The 14,783-nt window shown below is 44.8% G+C and overlaps 1 protein-coding gene across 3 annotated transcripts in view; it reads right to left on the bottom strand.

The window, feature by feature from the left end:
• LOC119379425 (WD repeat-containing protein 11) overlaps window positions 1–14,783 on the bottom strand; it is a 448,867-nt gene that overhangs the window by 402,215 nt on the left and 31,869 nt on the right. For 2 of the 3 annotated variants that reach the window (XM_037648735.2, XM_037648734.2), the window contains exon 4: window positions 10,331–10,484. In XM_037648735.2, the coding sequence (XP_037504663.1) occupies window positions 10,331–10,484 (154 nt within the window). Of the gene's footprint in view, window positions 1–10,330; window positions 10,485–12,418; window positions 12,440–14,783 lie in introns of those variants that run through there. The other variant, XM_037648736.2, reaches the window with a different exon arrangement.

Raw genomic sequence — 14,783 nt, forward strand, 5'->3', positions numbered from 1 at the left:
TGACTCGTCATGGCTGTGCTGCTGAGAGTCTGGCACAGAGATGCGAGCCGATGCTGATGTGTAAGCGTGCGCTCGCTGTGTTGTCAAAATTTTCAATACAAGTTATATTTGTTGATGTGTTATCTCCACAGATGGCAGGACACGCCAGCATTATTTTTTTTTTAAAAGAGTTATCTTGCAAGTGGCAGGGAGTGATTTAAAGAGGCAGAACGAGTATACTCGGGATAGGCAGGACTTGTGCGTGTGTCGTCGCTCGAGTTATCTCGGGATTGGCAGTGAAAGGGTTAATTGGGCTTGCAGACGGCGCTCAGCTAACCTTCGATTATCGCTGCCTGGGGGTATCTACCCCTGGATCTTTTAACATCAGCTGCACCTAGTAGCGCCCGTCCAGCTCGATGATGCTCTCTTCAAATGCCTCAAGTTCTGGCGGAGCCTTCTCCTTTTCCTCAGTAGGTGGCTTGATTCCGATGACGTCAAGACGCCACATCGCAGAAGGATTGCAGTCAGGAAGGGAAGTCGTGCTACAGTGTGAACTTCCTGCAAGTTCCATTGCTCCCTCAACAGTCCATTCGAACTTAGTTTCTACGGCCGTCACACCGCTGGTCAAGTGATCAATCTTTCCAGATGCACACACCGAAATCAAGTAACATGCTTATTTTATGTGGCCGCCATGTGTCGAGATGAAAGTTGTCTGCAACGTCATAGTTCTTCTCGCACAGAAGCTCCAAGACTGCACTGCTGAGTGGCGGGCTTGTGACTGTACACACTTCAGGTACCTCCAAGGCCTCCACGGTCACCGCCATGTCCCTACGTCGGCCTCACAGAGTCAAAGCTACCCAATGACTGCTCATTACTTGGTGAAGCTTCGAGTGGCCGAACGTAACCAAAGCGAGTTCCTTGTTTCCAATAACCGGGCACCTGAGGTCCTTTGAGACATCCGCTTGAATAAATGTGCACTGGCTGCTGCTGTTGAGAAGAATGCGAACGAGATGCCTTCGTGACCCGCACTCAATCCACACCTGTCCTGTCTGGAGATGGACTTCCGCTCAGGGCACTTGGGACAGATGTCACTGCAGGCGTGCTGGTGCCTCGCCCGGCGATGCGTGGCTCGTCCTGATCCACTGTCGTCACGTTTGTACAGTTTGGTGCAACTGGTTTGAACAACTCACAGAGGATGGTCAAATGTCAATGATGGCGCTTGCTACACATGACATTGCACAACCGTCATCAAAAATGAACCACATGATTGCTCCTGCCGCAACAGTAGCAGCATCGAGCACTGCGCAACTGAGCCCTTCTTTCATCCACTGAGAGCTGGACATTGCACTCTGTGATGGTGTGACAACCACTGTTGCATAAGGGGCATGCTTCTTCCATAACTGCAACAGACTCAGCAGCAAGTGCGGATGCCACTGGCAGAGGTTTTCCCATTGGTGCTGACGGAGTTAGGACGTCACGTTCAGATATCAAACGCAAGGAAGCGGATGCCATGCGCCCTGTCCTTCCTTCCTCTCTGATCTCAACCTGGGCACGCAGAAAATGCAGCATTTCTGCAGGCTGTTGAGATCTCTCTTCAGGAGTCGAGATACCGGACGTATCCTGCGGCGTTTCCTTCAACTTCCTATAGAGTACCGCGATGTCATCAGGCAGGCACTTCATTAGGACGCGGTTGAGGACATTTTATTGGTCAGGTGAGACGCCCAAACCAGTCAATGCGGAGACTCGAAACTGGACCTTGTTCTAGAGCAATCAAAGTTTTTCAGCGTCTGCTGAAGACTTGACTGGTGCCAATGCAAGGAGGTGGTCAACGTGCTCCTTGATGAGCAAGTCGCGTCGACCAAATCTCTCTGTCAGTCTTGGTCACGATGTTTTAATTATCTTCCATCAGTCGAATGCCTTCGATTGCTCTCTTGGCTGTGCCACTTAAATATGACAGCGGATACTTAAACTTCTCAATCTGCAAAAGGTCTTCATTGAGATGTATCGGGGCACTAAAGTGGTCCCAGAAGGACCGCCAATCGTGAAGCGCACCGGAAAACAGAGGGATCTGCAGTTTCAGCAGGAACATTGTGCGATGATGCAGCACAGTTCCTTGACTGGGAGTTATCTCTGTTATGGGAGGTGAAGAGTCCCTAACCTCGTTGAGTGCTGAGGTGCCAGCACCACCGGCGTCAGCGTTCAGTGAAGTAGCCTCCGACCTTGAAGTACTTGTAGCCGTCGCTTTGTTTGCAAGCTCTCAGAGAAAGAACCGCACTTGGGACATGGCATAAGAGACCTGTCGGTCGTATTCTTCTGCAACCTTGAGTCCTTCCTCGTAGGCATCATCGTCAGTAGCATCGAAGATTTGCTTGTTGAGGTTGACGAACTCCATGTTCTGAATCAGGCAACGTGAGAGTCCACTTGAGTGGCATCGGGAACAGAGGCCTGCAGTTCGTAGGTCAGGAGCTTAATTGTTCGCGTGACGCTGGCCTTGACAATGCCACGATTCTTGCGCAGTCGCTCCACTGATGCCATTGAAGCTAGAAGTTTCGGAGGGGCGATGACTGGGGGATTTCGGCACTAGAAAGAATGTCGCGTAATAAAGATCCAAGCCCTAGAACAAGCACCCCATCTTGATGATGATGACGATGTCCTCATCCTGACGGCACCACAAAAGGGCATGGGCCAAGAACTGAGCAGCAGTATGTTTTTGTTGTTGTTGTTGTTGTTGTCCTCTCCTCATGGCACATGGCACATACCCAATGGAGGGGATCGGCCGAGTAGTTGGTGAAGTCTTCCTATATTGTCTGCATGGTGTGACTTCTTGGTACGCTATTTGTTTTTAATTATGAAATTGAAAATTGAAGTGCCAATTATGAGTAATGAAAAATTTAATGCCCATGGAATTTAGCAAGAGACACTTTTAGTTAAAATTATATATTCCTGAACAGCAAGGAAAACATCCTTGTGGCTGTAACCCAGGGTAGTGTCCCCATAAGAAAGAAGAATGGGTTCTGATAATTCCAGGCCCAGCTTTCGAAGAGGTGATGCTAGTATTCTTTTTCTGAATGTCTTGAACTGGCCACATGATATGAAAAAATGACCAATCATTTCTTCCTGATTACAGAAGAGGCACAGAGTGGAGTTCACTAAGCCTGATCGATGGAAGTAAAAATTGAGGGAAGTAACGCGGCAACGAATTTTGTTATAGCAACTTCCATCACCCTTGAATTAGCTAACTCGCTGTGCCAAGAGAATAGAAGGTGCTTGTACTCTGGAGAAGCTGTCAATGCCGAGTCTAATAAGCTTTTTCTGATTGTAAGTGTGCGGAAACGCGCCATCGTGATGTGAGCTGTTGGCCGGAAAACAGGAATTATCGGTGCGGTCAGTGACGCCTTTGCAAGACTATCTGCCATTTCATTGCGAAACAAGCCCTTAAGGCCAGGTACCCAGATTAAATGAATACATTGAAGATGTTTGGGGACCAGTATTTTAAAGAGCTTTGTTATAGGTGTGTCACCGGATGTGGAAAGCGAAGAGCACACAGACACTGAATCGGTCATTACTGCCGCTACTGGAATTGAAGTACTTAACTTGCGTAAAGCCAGAATTATGCCATGAATTCAGCAAGGAAGACGGGAATAAAATCAGGCAATCGCAGTGAAAAAGACCAATCAAATGCAGGGCAAAATATTCCGATACCAAATCTTTCCTCAGAATGCGATGCATCCGTTGCAATAAAAACATTCGTTGGCAGAGTTTGTAGATGTTCTTGCAACAAACCATTTAAAATGCCGGAAGATAACAATTTCGCGTGGTTCGGAAAAATATCATGATACACAATTTCGGGAGAGTTATGTTGTGTATTCAGAGCAAGCAAATCACAAATTTGTACATTCAGTGGATGAAGTAACGACTGAACAAATATAATTTGTGGTTTATGAAATTTGGGTCAGTGCGCTGAGAAAAATAAGTCAGGATCCGAGATAGAGGGTGATTCGTGTAATCTTAAGAATGTTTGCACCGTCAGAAGGTTAAATCGGCATAAAAGGGGTGGCGCACGTGCTTCTAGGTATAACACTGCATTTGCAGCATATTTAGGAAGGCCTAAGCATAGCTGCAGAGCGTCTCTCTCAAATAGAACCAGCGGCCGAAACTTATACGCTGGCGACTTCTTTTTAAATGGGTAAATATATGTATACGAAGAAAGTAGCGGACAGGTTGTGCAAACAACATGATGCATGCGCAGATCCACAGCAAATGTAACTTTTCTCGTTGTCAATTGCCGTAGCATCAAAAACAAAGTAGAAGATTTCCATAACCTAGTATGCATGATAAAGCCAAGCGTTGTGCCTGGGATGTAATCATGGCTGGATGATGACGTAACAAACATTGAGGTTTTTCCAAGCTGTTACACCTGCTTTAGAAATGATAGAAATCGTCAGGGTGGTGGGGTCTTCATACTTGTTGACAGTTCACTTTCTTGTTCAGCACTTGATATTGGTGACGGTGCTTGCAAGGATGTATGGTGCAAGATTAGATTACCAAACGGAAAAACATTATCAATGTGTTCATTTTATAGGCCTCCTACAAGTTCTACCACTGCCATGACCGATTTTTCAAAGACACTAGAGACCTTGAATGCTGATTATCTTGTGATAGGCGGAGACTTTATTATCCCAGAGCTTTCTTGGAATGAGCAATCATCTAATGCGAGAGCGACATCTGGAGTAGCGAAGGAAATGTTGAACATGCTGAACAATTTTTTCTTAACTCAAATGGTAACACAGGGCATGAGACAAGATAGTATCTCAGATTTACTTTTAACTAATCAGCCAGATTGGGTAAAGACGGTTTTGGTGGTACCTGGTATTAGGGACCATGAAGCTATGTTGTGTGAAATGAAGCTACGTATGAAAAGACGCAAACATCGGCGTCAAGAAAAATGTATAATTACAGCCAGGGAAACATAAATCAGATATGCCTTGCATTACAGGAATTCTTTCCAGAATTCGAACAAGTTTCCGGAGCAAGCGGTATTCAAGAGCTATGGCTCCTTTTTAGAGCAAAAATGCTTGACCTACAAGACAAGTACGTGCCCTCGTGGGTGCAGACCCCACGTCGTACTAAATCTAAGCCATGGTTCAATGGTGAGCTTCGGCGCCTTACTGGTAAATGCAACAGGATATATAAAAATTTAAAAGAAACCCCACCTCTGAGACTTGCGAGCAACTTGAAACCATCACAAAAGTTCTGCAGACAAAAATCCGTCAGACGAAAAAAGAATTTTTCGACAATTTGCCTTCGCGATTCAAAACAACAAAAAAGTTATTCTGGAATCTTGTCAAATGTAATAAAAAAGAGAGAGTGTGTATTCCCTCACTTCAGCATAACGGAAAAGAAATAGAAAATAGCTTAGACAAGGCCGGCTGCTTCAATGCGTTCTTTGCCTCCATCTTTTCGCCGTGTTCGTCAAACAGGGTTCTGCCTTCGCCTTCTGACGAAAACGTGGCAAACATGGACGACATAGTTATCGATGAAAACGGAATTCAGTCTCTTCTCGAACGCTTAGGCCCCAGCAAAGCCGGAGGGCCAGATGAATTGACAGGCGGCTTTCTCAAATTGTGTGCTCCGTTCATCCCACCCTTCTTTAAGGTGTTATATAACTTATATTCTAAATCATTGAGCACAGGAAGTTTTCCGCACGACTGGAAGGTAGCACGCGTTGTGCCTGTGTATAAATCAGGCCCTCGTGAACTGGTCAACAACTATAGACCGATATCTCTAACAAGTATATTCTGTAAAATATTAGAGCTCGTCTTGTGCAGTAACATAATAACACACATAACCCCCCCCCCCCCAATCAAAACCTTCTTAATCAAAAACAGCACGGTTTCAGACAAGGGCTTTCATGTATAACTCAACAGAATTCGTTCACGAAGCTTGTGGTGCACTGGATGACTGCTCCTGTGTTGACTCGGTATTTGTAGATTTCAGGAAAGCGTTTGACCTTGTAGATCACAAGTTGCTTGTATGTAAGCTACGTTGGTTTAACATCAATGAACAGATAGTTAGATGGATTCAGGAATACTTATCCTTACGTTCTCAGTATGTGGTGGTAAATGGCGCAGAATCTGGTGTGGCTCGCGTAACATCTGGTGTCCCTCAGGGCTCAGTGTTGGGTCCATTGCTCTTTTTAATATTCATAAATGACCTTCCCTACATCATCGCTTCTTCCGTCAGATTGTTTGCTGATGATCTAATATTATATAGGGAAATTAGAAGCTTTGCTGATACCGTTATCTTACAAAATGATTTAACTAAAATAAAAAACTGGTGCAGCAAATCACAAATGCAAATAAACGTACCAAAAACTGTCCACATGCGTTTCACAAAAAAACATGCCACCGGCAGGTTATAGTCTATCTGGTTCTCCGTTGCATACTGTTTCTGAGTATAAGTACTTGGGGATATTCCTCACGCCATCCATGTGTTGGCACAGGCACGTCGATTTCATTACAGGAAAGGCATGCAGCTTGTTGGGATTCTTACGGCGTAACACGAAGCTGTTTCCTCAGCAGGCCCGCAATCTTCTCTACAAGAGCTACGTGAGACCAATTTTAGAGTACGGATGCACTGCATGGGACCCTCGCACGAGTACCGATCGCTACAAACATAGCGGCAAGGTACATTATCGGTAGCTATGAAAGAAACCTTAGCATTACTGCTACAAAAGAAACATTAAAATGGGAGCCTTTAGAAAAAAGAAGGCAAACTTTATGCTTGAAGCTTTTTCACAATATATTTTATGGCCACATTGGAATAGACCGCAATCAGTACATTTTTCAGCTGCATTATATATCCAGACGAACAGACCATGAACTCAAAGTTAGAGAATATAGTTGCAGAACTAATCTTTTTAAAAGCACTTTTTTTCCCAGAACAGTTTCAGAATGGAATTGACTGCCTGCTACAACAGTAAGCATATTAGATAACGAAGCTTTTGTAGCCGCTCTTTAACATCTCGTTCTGTCTTCGGCTGTAGTTAGTTTTTATACAAAGTTTATTTCTGATTACACATTTTTTCTTTGTTTTATATTTGTACAGTGCTGTCATCTTCTTTTTTTTTTCTGCATCTTTTTCTGCACATTGACATGCGTATATGCTAGTGTTGCTTCTTAGTGCCCATAATTGTGTGTGTGTGTGTTTTTTTTTTTTCGTTCTTGTCTGCCAATGTTGAAATGTATGGCGTATTTTTCATCAATCTTGTTGTAAATGATTGTTTATTGTGGACTACCATTGGGTGTTCAAACTGCTATGTATAACCCCACCACTGTAATGCCTGAATGGCGCTGTGGGTACGAGAGTAAATAAATCCCGGATCTACGGCTGCTCACCCTGCGCAAAACACCTATAGCGCGTACTCCTTTTGTCGCGACGTATTCAATATGGGGACCCCAGTTAAGATGTTCATTATAATTAACTCCAAGTAACTTTAATATTTTATTCTATTGCTCGTGCCCACTTCTACTTCCTTCGCTTCTCTACTCCTCCTTGTCGCCACCCGTCCACGATCATCATCAACACCATGTACATGAAAGGAATCTCGCGCCTAAACCATTACTCAAGAAGCACAACAAAAATCAATGCTCAAAATTCGACCACTCTAAATAATGACAGTACATGGCATGTGGCAATGATTAGATTGTTACTGTCCTCTCGTTCAGTTGTTAGCATCAACAAATGGATCCTTCTTAGTGGGACTCTGGCCTACCGAGAAGCAATACAGCTATTTTAATTTAGATACAGTAAAACCTCATTAATTCGAACTCGGTTATTTTGAAATCCCGCTTAGTTCGAAGGATTTCTGCAGTCCCGTATTTTGAAATGTTAAATTTGAGTGGATAATTTGAAGCGGCGGCCAGACCAGCCCGGTTAATTCGAAAACTTTGGGTGCCATCTGCCAATTCTCGATCCCAATTTCGCCGCTAATCCGCGGAAACGACGGCCCTTGGGAGACACAAGGCAATGCACTGTAGTGATACTAACGAGTGACAGGTGAAGCACCTCGGCCTCGCAGCGACCAGCTCAAAACAAAACAAAACAACAACAACAACAAAAACCGGTCTCGTGGTCAACTGAAATGGGCACCTGTGGAAATCGAGACGTGCTTCACTGCAACACAGTGGTGACACGCAGGCAGCATGTCGCATGTTTCTCGCAACGTCAGCGCTTCGTGATTTACCCATTCTTTCTGGGAAAATAAAGGAATTATTAAAGGACGGTCTGACGGAATTCGCGATGTAAGCGAACCTCGGATTGGCGGTTGCTCCGGCAATTAGCAGTTGTCACCTCACCTGCTCCTCGCTGCTGACGCTGCGAGGAGCAGGTGACATGCAGCCCGCGTGTCGCCACTGTGTTGCAGTAAAGCACGTCTTTTCCGCAGGTGCGCATTTCAGTTGATCACTTTTTTTTTTCTTTTTGCACTGGCAGCCGAGAGGCTTGCTGTTTTGTCGATTTAGCGGCAAAATTGGGACCGGGGATTGCTGGAAAACATAACCCTTGGAGCCGCAAACTAGCAGGGACGGCAAACGACCACCTCTGATTGCTTTCAGTAATTTAAAGCTGAACATTTTGACAGATTTGCCTGTCTGGTTGGGTTAATTAATTAAGACTTTCAAAGGGCTCCAACCAAAAATGGGTTTATTTCCCGACGTTTCGGAATCAACTCGATTCCTTCTTCAGGGGGAGTGACAGCGGAAGGGTCGAGGTGCAGCTTCTCTTTCGAACCAGCTGTGGAGAAGGAAAGAAGGCGTGTCTTCTTTGGTGGTGAGAGTGTTGAGGGGGTTGCGGTTGCCGCGATTGGTGTGGTTGCGTGGGATTGATGGGGTGGGGGCGGCCGGGGACGGTTTTGCACACTTGCGACTTTGTTTGAATTTGTTTTTCTTGCTGTAGCTAGTCCGTGAATGTATACTGACGGCAGGTTTCCTTTGCATCGGTTTAAGTTGCCTTCGGTGTTTTGAATGAACTAGGACTCCAATAACAGCCGTTTTTGTTGGTTAGTTTCTGTTGTTAGGATTTCGGTTTTTTCAAAGTCAATCTTATGGTCGGCATCTTCCGAGTGTTCTGCAAGGGGGTTCCGTTGTCTTGAGAACGTCCTGACGTCGTTTTTGTGCTGTTTAATTCTTTCGGTCAAGTTTTTTGTTTCGCCAATGTATGCGGCCTGGCAGTCGGAACACTTGATTTTGTAGACGACGCCTTGCGCTCTTTCTCTTGGTGGAAGGTCCCTAGGTTTCGGTAGCAGAAGATTTATTGTGTTGGTTGGCTTGTGTGCTACCGTTATGCCTTCCTTCTTTAGTAGTCTGCTTATGGCTTCACTGGTGTCATAAGCAGACTCCTAAAGAAGGAAGGCATAACGGTCGCACACAAGCCAACCAACACAATAAATCTTCTTCTACCGAAACCCAGGGACCTTCCACCAAAAGAAAGAGCGCAAGGCGTCGTCTACAAAATCAAGTGTTCCGACTGCCAGGCCGCATACATTGGCGAAACAAAAAACTTGACCGAAAGAATTAAACAGCACAAAAACGACGTCAGGACGTTCTCAAGACAACGGAACCCCCTTGCAGAACACTCGGAAGATGCCGACCATAAGATTGACTTTGAAAAAACCGAAATCCTAACAACAGAAACTAACCAACAAAAACGGCTGTTATTGGAGTCCTAGTTCATTCAAAACACCGAAGGCAACTTAAACCGATGCAAAGGAAACCTGCCTTCAGTATACATTCACGGACTAGCTACAGCAAGAAAAACAAATTCAAACAAAGTCGCAAGTGTGCAAAACCATCCCCGGCCGCCCCCACCCCATCAATCCCACGCAACCACACCAATCGCGGCAACCGCAACCCCCTCAACACTCTCACCACCAAAGAAGACGCGCCTTCCGTCCTTCTCTCCAGCTGGTTCGAAAGAGAAGTTAAGAGCTGCACCTTGACCCTTCCACTGTCACTCCCCCTGAAAAAGGAATAGAGTTGATTCCGAAACGTCGGGAAATAAACCCATTTTTGGTTGGAGCCCTTTGAAAGTCTTAAGCTTTCAGTAATTGTATGTATGTTTTTTGTATGTTTGGTTTATTCGAAAACCCGCTTAATTCGAAGATTTTTCACAGTCCCAGTGACTTTAAATTAACGAGCTTTTACTGTACTTCACTGGAAACCTCGTAAAAACTGCCTTTCATTTTTTCTTTTGAAAAAAAAAAACCCTTTGTTTCCTTCTATGCCAATGGCTATTGCAAGCCATCCAGAATTGAAAAATTTCTGGCTTCCTCAAGGCTTCCACGAGTACTTGCCGATAATTGTGCGATCCAATTCCATGAGGGTGCTACGAACTGTAGCCTGGGCGACATCCCACACCAGCACTGTGCCAGAAGTATCTGCACTGGCCAGCTTCAGGTGATATGGGTTCACGAGGTCACGGTAATGCAAGTTGCGGGACCAGCAAACCTGCATATATAGGAAGAACAATAGTATGCTTATTTCCATTAGTAAAGCAATAACAGTCATAACCTGGTTAAACACTCACTTCTTTTCCTGGCTAAATATTGTTGAGCTTGTGTCCTTTGTTTGCATTGTTTGTTGGTGCATATTACCACACTGTCATGAGGTGCACATGCTAGCGTAACAAGCAAGAGACAGTGAAGTGCTCATGAAACCATACAAAGAAAAAAGACGCTAAAATAAAATATATATATATATATATATATATATATATAATGCCACGCCCACTTCTTGTTTCATTTTATGCTTTTTGGGTTTGACCAGCAAGGACGGTTATCAACGCTCGAGGCTGTCCGTGAAGTAGTGTTCGAGAAGCTTCTCGATTGTAGTAGATCGTTTTGTTAAGATTTCGTGCCGCACGCGAGGTCCGGATCAATACCCAGCACCTCCACCAGATGCGTGCGGCACGAAATCTTAACAAAACGATCTACTACAATCGAGAAGCTTCTCGAACACTACTTCACGGACAGCCTCGAGCGTTGATAACCGTCCTTGCTGGTCAAACCCAAAAAGCATAAAATGAAACAAGAAGTGGGCGTGGCAATATATATATATATATATATATATATATATATATATATATATATATATATATATATATATATATATCTGCCTATATATGCTGCTCCTGAGCCTGCAGTTTGATGTCTAAAGCTGGTCCTTGTCATGTCCAGCAAAGTAAGTAGAACCCCGCTGATACGTTTTTGAAGGGACCGTAGGAAATAAACGTAAGAGACGGGAAACGTAAGAGACGAAAAACAGGAAAAACGGCAAAATATTTAGTGGTACAGAATTTTATTTCAATTCTTACGTGCAGCACGAAAATTGGCGCGCTCAGCCGCGATCTAGTCGATGGATAGAAACGCGGAGCTAAGGACGGCCTCATCCACAGAAATGTAATCAACGTATGTGATTTTTTTAACACCAACAGCTGTAGGCATGAAAGAACTAAGCACACGCAATCACGACCGGCGCGGCGAGTCCGACCACGAACCGCACGCGCGACCATGCGAGCTCCAACCAGCTCGAACTCCTCCCGTTCTCCGCAAATAACGATGATGATGAGTCTACGCCAACGCGATGGCAGAAGTGAATGCCAATCTCGAAGGCCTTGCTTTCGCAAGCAATTACGTCATACACGCCATGTTTGTGCAATACAAATCTCAAAGGCTATGCTTTTGTCAATAGTAAATACCAATCTCGAAGGCCTTGCTTTCGCGAGCAGTTACGTCATAGACGCCATCTTTGCAATTTGAATCTCGAAGGCCATGCTTTTGTTTGCATCAATTGAAAGATTCTGTTGCTTGCGCCTCTCATGCAGCTAATATTACGGTCAAACGAGGCCAAGCTGCGTGAAAATGCACCATGGCCGCTCTCTTTGGTAGTCACTCGGTCGGCTCCGGGCGCACTTCGCGACGTATCATACGGGAACGGTCCGACAGTTACGACGTAACAGTGGGGTTCCCAATACATTGTATCCTATGGGAGCTATGCCGGGACCGGCGGAAAACGACGTAACAGCCGGGAAAACGCAGCAGTGAGGAACGTAACAGCGGGGTTCTACTGTACTAAGCCCAGCCTTGCTGCTCTTCCAATGCATTCTCGGTGTTTTAATTCCATTCCACATCACTGTGCTGTCCGTATTCTGTTCAAGCACCTCATTCGCAGCGAAAAAAATCCTTGAACAGAAAATGTCGCTGGAGCCAATTTTTCAACAAACAACTTGTCTTCATCAAGGCACTGTACAGAGATGCTCTACAGAAAGCTAACGACACCTAGATTACACTATTCATCACCTGCGACACTGCAAGCAAGGAATATTTGTCGGACAGGCAAGGCACACAAGCAGGATCTGTAGCAACGATGGTAACTATATTCACCATTTGAACAATCTAAAGGCAACTTCAGTTGAAAGAAATTGCTTCCCAGCCTTGGTAGTCTCACGGCTTGTGTGATTATCTTCATGCTTACTGGCTGCACAGCTACTCTCAAATGCTGAACTATACCCACAATTACAGCGACGAAGAGCCAGAAACCGCTCTCTCCCACTTCGGACATTGTTATAGTGCAGGTTCAGTTGGCCATTTATTGTCACCTAATGCAACAATACACAAACTGGGCTGTTCTACACAATTGTTCTACACAATTGAGATGCTCCTGTTATGATGCCTCATTGTTCTCGAAAAGGTGTAAGCTTAAATTTTTCTCATGTTCAGTCCTTGGCCTGTGCATCCTGTTTCCCTGGCTTTGTCTTTTTAACAAAGACGAAGAAACAGAATGTACAGGCCAAGCACTGACTCGAAAGTGAAAGCTTCGTTTGAAAAAACGTACAAGAAAGCGAAGCAGATAAAGGAAAAAAAATAAATGATGGCTGATGGTTTACTTTTAACTAAGCACGAGCTGCTGTGTACTAGCACTGTTAAAGCTAGTCTCCCTTATCAAGGTTGTGCTTGCGAGCATGTGGCATACTCTTCAGCAGCCTCCTTTGGCCGTCAAGTCGTTATAGCTTGAATGCTGGTGTGACCGATGCTCAGGAGTTTCATTAGCCTGTACATTTCTCATGGCCTCTGCATCAGCAAAGAGACAGCGTTCCCTCTGTGCAGCAGCTTCATTTGCATGTACACGACATCTTCTCAACCTGTCCGCTGCCAACTTCCGTCACTTAGCTACAATGTCAAGATCATTTGACACAAGCTCACATTGTTTCAGCTGCAGTTCTGTGTTGTGTCAAGCCCAGCGCTCTGGATTGTGCAACCAAGATGAAACTTGGTGCCTCATCCATGGTTTATTTCCAAATAACTGCCACACCACTTGTTCTGATGTGCTGCTAAGCTATCTGTGAGACGAGAAGAAATATGTGCGGCGCTCCTCCCCACCAGCTACAACTGCTATGAAGCGTGGTTCCCCATTGGCTGCATGCACTCTGATTGGTTGCACCGTGTGAGATGGAAGCCAGACATCGGCTGCCAGTGGTTACTCTCCTCCAACACATCACGTAGTGCTCGTGGATTGAAACGTGACAATTTAGGGCTAAGTAATGTGAATACTTTTGGTTCCACTGTCTACCGTTTGTCTCATATCGGCGTAATTACGACTCGAACACTTACATCAGAGCACGGTGTAAGAATATACTCAGGTGATGACACTCTTCCCCCAACGCATGAAAAACCACAATCCAGGTGCAGCCAGATAATGTTCGGGTTCTTATCAGATGACTTGTAGTTTCATCGGCGCCTTCTTGGAGGGCGCTACGAAAAGCGGGGCTATTATTAGATATTATTATTATTATCAGATGAATGCACCTTCCGGAAGAACAGAAGGATGAACTCCATATAACACCTTGCTTCTCTCAAGATAGGGAAGAATGTGAGGTAAACTATGTTCCACACACTTTAATAATGCTGCACTGTTATGATACTATAGTTTTCGCCATCCGTAGTATTTACTGTGGGCTTTATTTGTCCTGTCACTTTGACATATAGCATTCTTTAAACATTATGACATCAATGTCTCCATCAGCCTCAATTATTGGTATTAAAAACCGATTAATTTTTCCGAGAATAAGTTCTTTTCTTCATCGTACATGCCACTGCAATGAGCTTGTTTATCTGAATAGTGCAGCTTCGCTTCTTGTCTCAGAGCTGTCTTTTAACGCTCAGAGTGCAATGTTTTTTGCAGAATGGCAGTCCCTGTTTTGACGGTGACGGAATGGCCACCAGTTCTTGTGAACTCAACAGCATGAGCCGGAGTTCCACCGAACCGCAAGGATTCCTTGGACAAATGAATGACGAGGAACACCATAACGCCACTTTTGTGCACCCTGAGCTGCGAAAAGCACCTGTCATTTTCATTTCTTGCTAAGCAAGCATCAAGTCTCCAACTCCCTAGCGAAGCATGGGCGGCTCAAGTAGTTGCGCACTTTGGGCTACAAGCCGTGATATTTTCTGAAGTGGCTTTAGCAAAGAGTCCAGGACCACCTTTTCTGCTCAAAACACTAGAAGTAACACCACCAAGTGATGACTGTTTGTCAGTGAGGACGTTCGTGCATGGTTATCCTGTAAACGTTGACAATATAAGCAGCGTCAGCATCCTAAATTAAATGAGCGATCTAGAAAATGCTCTTCGGTGTTTTCATGGCATGAATGTTTGCTCTGGAGGCCCTTCTAAAGAAAAGTTCAGTGAAATTCATCCTGAATGCGCATATGTATATGGCTTCGGAATGTGGTGTCGCAACAAGTGCACGCT

Source organism: Rhipicephalus sanguineus, chromosome 1, assembly GCF_013339695.2.
Source record: "Rhipicephalus sanguineus isolate Rsan-2018 chromosome 1, BIME_Rsan_1.4, whole genome shotgun sequence".
NCBI lineage: Eukaryota > Metazoa > Arthropoda > Arachnida > Ixodida > Ixodidae > Rhipicephalus > Rhipicephalus sanguineus.